General features: G+C 30.9%; 3 protein-coding genes across 12 annotated transcripts in view; 1 reads left to right on the top strand and 2 right to left on the bottom strand.

Moving 5' to 3' along the window:
• The first annotated feature begins 976 nt into the window (after nucleotides 1–976).
• On the top strand, nucleotides 977–7971 carry LOC107487084 (pectin acetylesterase 8). Of its 8 annotated transcripts, XM_052262001.1 has the most exons (19): nucleotides 977–1230; nucleotides 2173–2291; nucleotides 2407–2489; nucleotides 2912–3041; nucleotides 3136–3215; nucleotides 3343–3429; nucleotides 3516–3640; nucleotides 3739–3799; nucleotides 3953–4006; nucleotides 4089–4166; nucleotides 4438–4543; nucleotides 4662–4807; nucleotides 5118–5240; nucleotides 5753–5830; nucleotides 6482–6550; nucleotides 6663–6728; nucleotides 6984–7038; nucleotides 7289–7364; nucleotides 7482–7971. In XM_052262001.1, the coding sequence occupies exons 2-16, from the start codon at nucleotides 2177–2179 to the stop codon at nucleotides 6684–6686; spliced, it is 1359 nt and encodes a 452-aa protein (XP_052117961.1). In that variant the 5' UTR covers nucleotides 977–1230; nucleotides 2173–2176; the 3' UTR covers nucleotides 6687–6728; nucleotides 6984–7038; nucleotides 7289–7364; nucleotides 7482–7971. The 8 variants fall into 8 exon arrangements, with proteins under 8 accessions (XP_052117961.1, XP_052117964.1, XP_052117963.1 ...); XM_052262004.1 differs by lacking the exon at nucleotides 6663–6728; XM_052262003.1 differs by lacking the exon at nucleotides 6663–6728 and having other exon boundaries at nucleotides 7284–7364.
• An 808-nt stretch (nucleotides 7972–8779) lies between these two features.
• On the bottom strand, nucleotides 8780–9994 carry LOC107486985 (putative F-box protein At5g55150). The gene has a single exon (XM_016107569.1). The coding sequence runs from the start codon at nucleotides 9992–9994 to the stop codon at nucleotides 8780–8782; it is 1215 nt and encodes a 404-aa protein (XP_015963055.1).
• Nucleotides 9995–11338: 1344 nt separating this feature from the next.
• Nucleotides 11339–12705, bottom strand: part of LOC107487087 (LRR receptor-like serine/threonine-protein kinase FEI 2) — an 8783-nt gene continuing 7416 nt past the window's right edge. For all 3 annotated transcript variants that reach the window (XM_016107670.3, XM_016107671.3, XM_016107672.3), the window contains one exon: nucleotides 11339–11897. In XM_016107670.3, the coding sequence (XP_015963156.1) occupies nucleotides 11685–11897 (213 nt within the window). In that variant the 3' untranslated portion in view covers nucleotides 11339–11684. The remainder of the gene's footprint in view (nucleotides 11898–12705) is intronic.

Here is a 12705-nt window from a genome sequence, read left to right as displayed (position 1 = left end):
ATTAGATTTATATACTTAGATAGCATTTTAAGAAATAAATTTATTAATTATTTTTGTTAATATAATAATATAATTAATTATTTATATAAAATTTCTTTTAGATCAAGCTCTTTTAATATAAAAAAATTAATTATTCTTAAATTTAAGATGAAAAATGTACATATAAATTAAAAATATTAAAAATTTAGTTTTTAACATAATTATTGTACATTTATAAAAATAAAAATTTTAAACTTTTTGCTAATAATAATTTTAATTTATCTCTTTAAGACACATGTGAATTAAATTCAATTAAAATTAATGTTTAATTAAGAAGAAAAAGCCCTGATTTGCCCAAATAAATTGGGAGTGGTGACGCTGTGTTGGTGGCCGTGATTAAAATTATGATGACAGAGAATAAAACGGTGGAAATATTAAAAAAGAAGAGACAAAAGCATTGAAAGTTTAAAACAATACACATTTTTTTGGTGCGCCTATTTTCTTTTCTCAGCGAATGAGTGTCGGCTCTTTTGCTTCTGTGCCTAAATCTTAGCCAAAAAAAAAAAAAATTAAACAATACAGGTAGACAATAAAAATATTAAATAATATGAATAATAAATATGTCGAATATTTAATTAAATAGGTATACAAATTATTATGTTTATTATTTTTAATTAGATGGTTATTTTTTTGATTGGATTTACTCATGCATAGTTAACAATGACTGGATATTCAATTCACGAAATATGCAGATGCAAATGATTATCCTAATATTAAGGTTTAGAAGATAATTTTTGGTGAAATATTTTTTTATTTTTTCTAGAACCTATTATTCACATTATTTACAAAAATTATTGTCTATCTAGCAAAATCTAAAATAATAATAATAATAATAATAATAAATAAAAAATTCTGATATTAACTGGTACACTTTCGCTTTCACAGCAACAACACAATTCCACAACGATAAATTCAGGAACTAACCCACCAATTTTCCCTCCATTCACAAATAATAAATTAAAAAAAAATCCATTTTTTTAAAACCAGTGTTCATTCATTCATTCATTGATTCATCTCTCACATAAACATTAACACTGGACCATTTTTTTTTATAAGCCACCACCCTCAACCACCGCTACTACCCTCTCTTCATCCACATTCATATTCAGATTCCTTCATTGTATGTAGCAAAATTTAGCAGCACCTTCGATTCAACCCGTTGAGCATTTTCCACCTCATTCTTTGTTTCAGGTACACAGTGCACTTATCATTCTTACTCATCCTTTCTGCACATCACGCTTTTTTTGTTCATTAATACCATTGGATCATTGATAAGTTTTGTGATACTGTGCACTGGAGAAGATTGTTTGATTCATTGAATTGTTCATAGCTTTTGCTGTCTTGTGAATTCTCTCATACTTGTTTGTTTCTGGAAGTTTCTAGTTTGTGTGTGAATTAAAGTATTAAACCGATGGGGGCATTGCCATTAACTTCGCTCTGCGTTTGCTTTAATACTTGGTTTTCTGGGCTCTGAGTTTTTTTTTTATACAATTTAACTCTATTCATTGATCGCATTAAGTTTTCTATCATGAATTGGTGAAGCAATTCTATGCTTCTGAGTTCATGAGTTAAATTTTAAAAGAAGTACTAAGATCTTTCCTTTAAATTTAGGTAGATTAGGATAACTTTGTCAACTAATTTAGGTTTTATTTTTTTATTATATCTGCATATCTTTCTTCTAAATTGGTAACTTGGAAAAAAAGTCTCTCCAAAAGATCTAAGTCTGAATCAGAAAGAAAAGGAATACCAGAGTTGGCATTTGCTTGTTCATATGTGATGTTTTTGCTTGTGTATAAATCTAACTGGTCGGTTCATTGGTTTCTTAAACAACAATAACTAGGAATAAAATGTTTTGCTCTTTTGGTAAGTGGTAGGTTGAAGTTGAGGTGAAAAAGTTAAATTGGTTGGCAAGATGGCATAAATTAATTCATCCAATTTTGGCAAATGAAAAATTTCCCTTTAACATGTGTTCTTATTATTCTTATTGCCAACTCATGAGGATGCTTGTGGCTTTTGTCTTTCCATTTTGGCCAAAAATAAAACGTGGCTTTATGGAAAAATTAGTATATGCCCTCATTTGATACTTCTACATAAGTTACTTTGCATTCCTTATTCTATTTGTTGGATTTGTAGCAGAATGATAGATTGCACAAAATGGTTATGCCTTCTATTTTGTGTACTTCTATTGCTGAAGGCAGAAGCTTCTTATGTTCCAATCACTTTTGTCCAGAATGCGGTCACAAAAGGAGCCGGTGAGGAATTTTTCGCTACGTCTGATAGAAGTTAATTTTCCTTGTTGAGCTGTTCTATTTTAGTTAGTTTATTATCATATTTGGTAACTTTTCCCCCCTAAAAATTACTCTGCAGTTTGTTTGGATGGGAGTGCACCAGCTTACCATCTTGATAGGGGATTCGGAGAAGGGATAAACAATTGGTTAGTTCAGTTTGAGGTGTGTCCTGTCCCTTTCTGCAAACTGGCATCAATAATAAGTCTTCACCAATTACCAACTCAAGAAAACATTGCTTTCATTATTTTGTTTTTCTTTCTGATTTAAAATAACAAAAAATATTTATTTCTTTTGCTTGTATCACTATGATTAAACTAATTGCTTTGGCAAAATGGTAGAGGGGTGAAAGAACTGTTTTGGAAAGATAAAACCCAATCTTAATTTCAATTCCACAAGAACTGGAAGCTTTCTAAGTGACTTTTCTGTTGTTGAACCTGCAAATTCTTAACTGTGATTATGATTTTCATTTACCATGGTCTATGGAGATTGCCAAAACAAATTTTTAATTCTCAAGTTTGGATTCATATGTAAAGTGATTCTTAAATGTCTATTCCGTCCAATGAACTTCATTTGGTTTATTTTAGGGTGGGGGATGGTGCAACAATGTTACTACTTGCCTTGGTCGAAAGAACGGTCGTTTAGGTTCATCTAAGAAAATGGCCAAGCAAATTGCCTTTTCAGGGATTTTAAATAACAGAAGAATTTTTAATCCAGGTATTTTCTACTAGTCAATAGATCATGTTTTATTTTTTCCCTTCATTAATTCACATTTGCTTAGGTTTCTAATAATGAAAGTTGTTGATTCCAGATTTCTACAATTGGAACAGAGTCAAGGTTAGGTACTGTGATGGTTCTTCATTTACTGGTGATAAGGAAGAAGTTAATCCAGTGAGTTCTGCAATACTCAAAAGGAATCTCTTAGTTGAATTATCAAGAGAAGCATTAAACACTTGCAAATTGTATTTCCTATTTTTGGTTCTGATGAGACTATAAAATATCATGGTGTATAAATCAGACAACTCAATTGCACTTCAGAGGGGCAAGGGTTTTTGCTGCTGTCATGCAGGATTTACTTACAAAAGGAATGAAAAATGCTCGAAATGTAAGAGACATCGATGATTTGCGGCTACTTTTCTTCTTCCTCTATTAATTTTTTTTAGTCACTGAAACTTATCACTATAACTGCAGGCTATCATATCTGGATGTTCAGCTGGAGGATTGACCTCGATATTGCATTGTGATCGCTTCCGAGCTCTATTGCCAGCAGGAGCTAAAGCTAAATGCCTTTCAGATGCCGGTTACTTTATTAACACGTAAGATCCTTTACTTTTCTTTCCACTTAGCCTCTCTTGATTGTTTTTACTTTTCCTTAGATCATTTTGTGATAGAATATGTTAATGTGGTACAACAGACGGGATGTCTCTGGAACACAACACATTGAACAATTCTTCAGTCAAATTGTTGCAACACATGTATGTACTATTTTCCAACTTAAAAATGCACCAGGAGGTTTTACAGAAAAGTCCCAGTTTTCATTTGAAAGATACTTTCTGAAGCTTTCATCTAAGGGAGGTATAAGTTCTAAAATATTCAGGTGTGGTTTGTTTCCTCTTTTTCTTTTGCAGGGCTCTGCGAAGAATTTGCCTCCGTCCTGCACTTCAAGACTTAGTCCTGGGCTGGTAAGCTTGATCATATTAGTTTTATATTCTACATTTGTAAATCTCTGAAGTTACTAATACTTTATTTTGGAAAATGTTGTAGTGCTTCTTCCCACAGTATTTGGTATCCCAAATCAAAACACCAATCTTCTTTGTGAATGCAGCATATGACTCATGGCAGGTCAGAGACAACAGTTTAGTTGCATATTAGTTTTCCTTAATATGTTGATCATGCTTGACTTAAGATTTTAACCTGAAAAACTGTGATACTATCAGAATTGGCTCAAGATTATTCCACACACTCTTTAGTCTTTTTATGTCAGTATCAATATATGGATCTTTGATAACTCACCTCTGCCATGAACTTGTCATTTAATGGTATTGCTACTAGCTCTCATCGCCTGATGAGATCCTTCTAGTCTTTCTTCCTGATCCTTATTGCTTTGATTCAGATTAAGAACATTCTGGCACCAGGAGTTGCCGATCCTGAAGGCCATTGGCATAGCTGCAAACTTGATATAAATAACTGTTCACCTGATCAACTTGAATTGATGCAAGGTGAATATCCTGATCTTCAATAAATTGTGTCTCTTGGAAATCTGCTGAAACCCTTAATAATTTGACATAAGATCATCTAACATTTTATGACATCACATTTAAATTCATGATTTTTCAGGGTTTAGGACACAGTTCCTAAGGGCACTGACTGTGTTAGGCAACTCTCCATCCAAAGGAATGTTCATAGATTCATGCTATGCCCATTGCCAAACTGAAATGCAGGAAACATGGTTCAGAACTGACTCTCCCCTGTTGAACAAGACAGTAAGAAGCTGAATGCATAATTATAAACATTATATAATCAGCTTTCTCATATCTTCTGGTTTTATTATAGGCAAATTACACTCATCTCCCTTGAGATTTTGTAAAATTCAACCTGACTCCTATCTATTTCTGAAAGTATAAATTGATCTCCTATGAGATTTAGATAATGACATACTCAATACTCAATATCACTTGACAAATCGAATTGCAATGAATTTCTTCAAATTCAAGAGAGATCAATGTAATTTGCCCTCAATCTTTCTCTATCCAGCTGATTCAATGGCTAACTTGTGTACATAACAATGTGCAGACAATTGCAAAGGCTGTAGCAGATTGGTTCTTTGAACGAAAGTCTTTCCGGCAGATCGATTGTGCTTACCCTTGCAATCCCAGCTGCCACAACCGTGTCTTCGAACCACAAGACCAACCAGAAGTATAGATTCATTTTCATAAAAAATTCATATATAGATTATAGTTATCATTCTTATAAACCACATTCATTGTTTCACTAGCTAGTCATTGATTAAGGAGGAGAAAAAAAAATGGATATGATTTTATCAAGGTATGACAATAAGGAAAATGCAGCCACTGCACTCAACTTGTGTCCTGGCCGTCCCCTTCATCATTGTTTTGAATGCCACAGGCATCTACTAATATTCTTTAAAAGAAATAGTATATATTCTCTTGTGTTTCTAATGTTACTTGAAGTTATGATAAGAAAAAATCTTTGTTCTTAAGTCATTTTTTCTTGTACTCGCTTCATCCACATGAAAAATGAAACTGTAACTTGGTGTGATTCTCACACACCATCTGGATGGGTTAATGAGTACAATAGAAAATTTGAGTCATCATATTAGTACTATGATATGTATCTATATATATAATCTTCATTGTAAGAAAGGTATTTGGTTAAGAGATTTATTTATATGTTGTGTGCAATGTTAGAAAAATGTCACCACCAAAGGAACTTCAGATGCATCATCAAGAAATCCAAATTCATGGTTCCCAAAGTTATCAAACAAGGTGAGACTTATGTTGCAATATTCTGCAAATTAAAGGTAATGATAACAAGCAAAGCAAATCAAATAAAAATGCTTTAACTTCAAACTTACATTTCATGCATGATTTTGGGACCATCCATCCAGTAGAACAATGAGAAAAGCCGAGTCGCATCACTGCTAAATTAATAAAATGATAAATTGATAATGATAATAATAATTTTAATGTTTAACTTATCATTAAAATTGAAATAAGATACAAATTTCAAAAGCATTTTGATTAGGTGTTCCAAAAACGGAACACGTGTTGTGTGAATGCGAATCAGATCTACTTCTAAATACGCGCCTTCACACACTCTGCACTTTATCTTTCTCCTGTGTGGAATTCAATTAGTGATCTGTTGATTCTCCGATTTTCCGTCGTCACGCGCCGCCGCTGCAGCGATTGTCCTCGATCTCCACTTACCGTAATTTTATTTCTTTGATGATCGCGATTAACAGCGAAATTTCCAATAAAGAACAGAAACCAAAAACGATTTCCTGTTCTGTTCTAATATAATTACAATATTCTCCATATCATCATCAACTACGATTTTGATCTGTGTTTTTGTCGCGTATAAATTGCAATGAAATTAAACATAAATGTGTTGATATGTTACTGTATATTACTTGCCAGGGAAAATGGATGGAGCTTTTGTGCATCAAACAATGGATAAGTGGCCTTCTTCCAACCTTGTTTATTCTGGTGAGTGAGCTTAATTTGTTTAAAGCTGTTAATCTATTTTATTTTATTGAAATAATTGATTCATAATACAGATTATTCATTAATTAATTCATATGGTTCTTGCATCTTCTAGGCTATTTTTCAAAAGCTGCTTTGATGATTAATTATGACTTAGCTGGACCGTCTTTCTGTCCACCATGTAAGAGGAATTATAATTTACCACTTGAATAATGCTACACATTCAAGTTTTTTTTAACTAAATCTAATTAAATTGGTCTAACATAATGAATATCAGTTATCGATTATTTAATTTAGTTGAACTTTAATTCATAAAAAGACTTGTACATTAGTATTACTCTGATATTAAAAATTGTTACTGTATTTTTTTTTTCAGAACTAATGGATTCATTTATAATGAATTGGATGCTGACTATCTTGTTGATTTCATATACAGATTGTAAATAAATGACTGACAAAAAACTTTATAGTTGGATACTACAATAATTAATGTAAGTTTGAATTATCTCTTCATACAAATTGTTTTTCCACTTGAAATTGCTTAATTTTAAAGTACATCTTGTATTGGTGTATTTAAGAACTTTAATAACTGTATACCACCAACTAACTCTGGTTTAAGATGATAAAGGAACTATATTAAATTATTTTTTTAAGTGTACATCATATGTGACATTAGTCCTGTCTTTTTGCATTGTAATTCTTGATTTATTAATTGAAATAATTATGTCAATTAAAGAGAAGTGGCTTAGTGCATGGTGCATAAAACCTGTTGCTGGAGCACTTGATAGGCAGAAGCCAGAATGTATCTTGTTAGCCTGTAAGTACATGAGTCTAAATTTTAATTTCAGAATGTTAATTTCTCATTTTATTTTATTTTGTTCAAAAGAAATAAAATTTTAAACAGATTCTTATTGTTATTTATTTATTTATGCAGGGATATTGATACTACTAACTACTTGGTACTAATAACAACCATGGAAGGCTATCTATGCAACTTCCTCTCTGTGTCTTCTCTTTTAATGCTGTGAGATTTTATTTAACAATAAAGAATTACTCATTTTTCTTTTAGCGAGTAAGTACATTAGCCCCTAGATTTTTTCATTAGTTAGTTAATTAGGACACAAATATGACTATTTGAGAAGGGTCTACATATAGCATTTATGATTTACTAGTGGAGTAATAGATATTAATGTAATTTTTGGATTTGAATCCTCTAAAGTTTGAATTTTATTTTAAAGAGTAAAGTGTGATCTCTCGCCATTGATTTTATAGGTGGGACCAACAATAAATATGAAAGAGAAACTATTCAATAGTAGAAGATCACACTTTATTCTTTAAAGTGAAATTTAAACTTTAGAAGATGCAAATCTGTAACTTTTAATCTACTATTATTATTATTATTATTATTATTATTGTTATTATTATTATTATTATTATTAATCATAAGAGTACATGTTAATTAAATCCTAATAATAAATATCAAATTAGTTAAGTTTTTATCTCTTAATAAATGATTTTGTGTTTAAATTTTAAAAATAATAATAGTAATAGAAATTCTTTAATCATATGTTTATTGATGTTCGATTTTACTAAATATATATGTTTTCACTATAAAGGAAGATTCTATAATATCAAAGATTAAGATATCTAAGTTATGTATGAATTTTTTTTTTCTTATTTTTTTTATTTGGTGATTATTAAAAAATTATTATTGTGTTAATCGCCGGAGTTCAAAAGATCTCCACGATCACAATAAAAAATATCTCAAGAGTCAAAGTCAGAAAAAAAATTTAATAATTGGAGTCAAAAGTAGTCAACCGTCAATGTTGGAAAGAGTTTAATAGTTATAAAGCAAATCATGGTTGAAAAAAATAAGAATGAGTTAGACATATTTGAGTTTTAAGTTTATTTAAACTCTAAATCTCTAAGTTTGCTTCAGCCTAAGACTATCTAAAATCCAATTTTTTTTCAGGTTCAAAACTATTTAAAGTTTGAGACTACTTTATACCAAATAATTTAAGATAATTCAATCATAGTTTAACTGAAATAATTGAATTATAATAAAATAATACATAAATTTATAAATAAACACACAAATATAAACTTTTTATTTTAACTACTTTTAACTAACTCCTGTAAAGTAGAAGACTAAGAAATAACTTTTATAAAGCGCAAGAAAAACCACTAAAAAACTGTGGTAAATAGTAAGTAAATAAATAAAGGAGTCCTCCATTAGGGTAACAACCAAGTTGGAGGACACACCCATTCCACATTTGGTAGTATTTCGTTGGTGTTTGTATCTTCTAAGTTTAAGATGCCCATATCTTGCAGGCTGGGTTTGCCTAGAGTGTGCAACACCACTTGGTTGTCTGTGTAGTATATATGATTTCTCTTGCAATATGGGGATTTGCCAGGAAACATCTGAACAGACGAATTATATCCAATCATTACTGCATAATCTTCTAAACTATGCATTCTTGACCATTCTTTTGAATTCTTGTTCAACTTGAACACATCAAATTTATTGCAGACGTGTAGCATTTCCATAGCCCAATCATTATGTTTAACTATCATTAACAAACTGCCATCAACACAACCAATCACATACTTGTTCATGCTGCAAGTATAGTACATGGTCAATTTGGCAGGAGGCGGGGCTTCACACATTCCTCCAATGGAGGTCAGTAGCGGTACTAGTTGAGGCCGGGGCTTCTTCCCTAGTTCGTCCATAATGACCTTCTTATCAAACTCATACAGACTTGTATCATCGTCTAAGGCGTATATCTTGTCTTGGAAAAATATGACATCTTGAAAAAATGTCAACATCTGTTCAGTTGGAATATGTGTCCATCTCTTGTCATTCAGTTTACAAACGGCCAACTTGCCGCATTCTTTATATATAGCCACTGCCATGAAGTCGTCATTGTTAGGAGGGGAGGATATCACAATCTTCTGAATCTCATACTTATGAAAACTAATGGCGTCAAGATTATAGATCACATCATTATAAAGATCCACCAGAACATATTCATCTCCGTGCCGGTCAGGGTGATAACGAACCACATCTGAAAAAGTTGAAACTGGAGGAAGATCGATGTGAGTCTTAGTAAAAGGATTCAACATTCGTATTGCACCCTCGGATATCACAACAGTAATTAACCATCCATGACAAGAACCACGAATTAGGTTGTCATTAATATCAAAATCGGGGAACATAACATGGTAGATCTGCTCCTTTTCAAGAATATGGCTCAAAGAAGAGTCGTGAGTAGTGCCAGGTAACAACAGCCATGGGTTTCTTTTATGATTTGGAATGCTCGAAAGTTTAGAGTTCCATTCCTTACAAACCAATCGAAGCCGAATGTAATCATGGTAGGAATACAGATGCTCTGTGATTTGATACAGAAGATCAGGATGAAGGTTCGACCATCGATCAATTTCGGCCATATAAGTCACAAGGGAAAATTCAAACAACAAAAAGAAAAGAATGAGGCTAACCCTCAACTTCGAACTGATTATATATGATATTTAAATATCTTTGATCGATTCTTAACTTTTTTTTTTGGTAGATATATCTTTGTTCAATTTAAAATCTTTTTAGGCTTGTTTGTTTGGCCGATATTTTTTTGAAAAGATTTTTTTTAAAAGATTTTTTACAAAAATAAAAGTAATTTTATATTTGAATATTTCATATAAAAAATCTTTTATCTATCCATTATTTTTGGATAAAATAAGATAAAAATATTTTTTTGTTTATTTATTATGTAAAAAATATTTTTTTTAAAAGAAAAAGATCTTTTAAAAAAAGATATAACTTATAACTTCTCAAAAAAGATATATTTTTTAATTATTTTAGTACTTTTATTTTTATTATTAAAAATATGTCAAACACACTAAAAAAATCATTAAAAAAATCTTTTTTAATCGATTTAATAGCGTATTAGCGTCTAAACAAGCACCATGTAAGAGTGTTTAAATTCAAATCAATTTAATAAAAAATTGTCATCCAATCTTATCCAATTCAAACTAGAACTAATCAAAATCTTAATTATTTATATTTTATATTGAATTAGATTCCATTTCTAACCAACATCACTCATTATATATTTATATCAAATCTAGAATAGAAAAATTGTTGGTGGAAGATGAGTTAAAATTTTCAGCAAAACCGTTTCTTTGAACAGAGATACTTTTTTTTTAGTGTAAAAAATATCAAGTTAAAAGTAAAAATAAACAACTATTAAATAAATTATATCTGTTATTAATAATTATTATTATTATTATTAAACGATAGATAATGTATTCTCATATCAGCATTATTTTAGGGAATGTTTATTTTTGTACAGAAATATATTCTCAAGAATTTCAATGCGTTGTTATTTAAAATACAGATATTTTTCACCAAATACATAAGACACTTGACTGTTAAACTTTAGGCTCAGCTACTGAAAATCAGAATTGTTCACCAATGAAAACTAAACTTTGGACTCTGAAAACACACTAACAAATGCATTGTCCAAATTTGGACTCGTTGCCATCATATTCTCTCTCTTTAGTCCTCCTTTCCCCCGGCCCCGGAACCTCGTACTGCCCTTACAATATTTAACAACTTCAGGGTATTTATAAAAAAACAAAATTCTAATTACATACAAGTCAAAATTCAACAAGTTAATTTATATTTTTTATAATTCATTTCAGACCATTTCAAACCCTTTATATATATTCATTTAAAAGACACTATAGACGATTTTTCTTTATGCAAACATATATTACAAAAATAAATCACAAGAATTGCTTGCAAAAAGGTAGCGTACTGAATTTATACATATACACTTAAATTGGAGTGAACAAATGTGACCGAGATTACAAATCCAAGGAGAGGTGAAAAAATAACAAGAGAGACCCAAGTGGGAAGGTGGAACAACCACGAACTAGTGGCAATTTCAACTGCAACTCCATTTGTGAAGACAGAAATGCACGGGCATCCGAGGATGATATCTTTCTTGTTATGTAGTGGTGCAAGGGCATCTTTCAAGACAAATTTCGTTTTAATATGCGACCATAGCTTGTGAATTGTAAGTGACTTGCGATGACAGAGGCAAACACAACAGGCAGTTAGTTTGTCTTCGCAAGAATTCTACTCGGAGTCATAGAAATCACTTGGGCATGGAGTCAAGACCTCCGATTCAAGCAACTGTACAACTCGGTGCATCGTTGGTCGATCCTCTGGACTCGACGAAATGCATTGAATAGCCACAGAGAGCAAGGCGTCAAGGCTCTCAACCTGTATCCCTTCGCAATGCGGATCAACTATTTCCCTCCGCCTATTTTCAGTAATAAGAAAATTCAGCTGCACAATTGCAAATACATGGAATTAGAATAGCAAACAAGAAAGAAGAAAGAAAAAAAAAACTAGATAAGCATAACTTTTTTTTTTTAAACACATAACAATCTACACAGCTCATGAATAATAATGTACTAAAATAAAAGGAGAACTAATTTCAATTATTTTACCAAATTCGTTTACAGAAGAAACCTTCCCACCTAGTCACACACGTTGCTTGTTATGGTTAATCATGACGAAAGCCCATTTGTTAGCATATGCCGACAAATACTTAAATAAGCATCAATATTTTTTAAGTATAAAACGGGTTAATAGTCAAATTAGTCCTTGAAAAACGGGACATTCTTTAAATTCATCCTTAAAAGAATTTTTCAATCAAATTGGTCTCTCAAAGATTACAAATTAATCATATTTGTCCTTCAGTGACTCCATTAACAATTTTTGTCAACAATTGATGATAAGAAACGTTAATTGACTATATACATAATACTTGACATGTCTAATTGGACTTTAACCAGATATATTCATCAAAATCTATTAATTTAATCCCTTTTCCACAATTACATAATCTATATTCCTAATATGACTTAACGACTAAATTGATAGATTTTCATAAGCATATATGGTTGTTATAAGTTAATATTCTACGTCATCAATCGTTGACAAAAATTGTTCATGAAAAAACTAAAGGACAAATATGATTAATTCGTAATTTTCGAAGAACCAATTTGATTGAAAAAATCTTTTAGAGACGAACTTGAAAAATGTTTTATCTTTCAGAGACTAATTTGTCTATTATCCCAGTATAAAACTG

Source organism: Arachis duranensis, chromosome 5 (genome assembly GCF_000817695.3).
Source record: "Arachis duranensis cultivar V14167 chromosome 5, aradu.V14167.gnm2.J7QH, whole genome shotgun sequence".
Lineage (NCBI taxonomy): Eukaryota > Viridiplantae > Streptophyta > Magnoliopsida > Fabales > Fabaceae > Arachis > Arachis duranensis.
Note: the sequence above shows the minus strand (reverse complement) of the source record. Positions and strands in the feature narration are given on the sequence as shown.

Coding starts and splice junctions, on each gene's coding strand:
- LOC107487084 (XM_021141947.2), top strand. CDS start 2,177: ATGATAGATTGCACAAAATGGTTATGCCTTCTATTTTGTGTACTTCTA. Junction 3,216..3,342: donor ATAAGGAAGAAGTTAATCCA/GTGAGTTCTGCA, acceptor TGTATAAATCAG/ACAACTCAATTGCACTTCAG. Junction 4,167..4,437: donor CAGCATATGACTCATGGCAG/GTCAGAGACAAC, acceptor GCTTTGATTCAG/ATTAAGAACATTCTGGCACC.
- LOC107486985 (XM_016107569.1), bottom strand. CDS start 9,994: ATGGCCGAAATTGATCGATGGTCGAACCTTCATCCTGATCTTCTGTAT.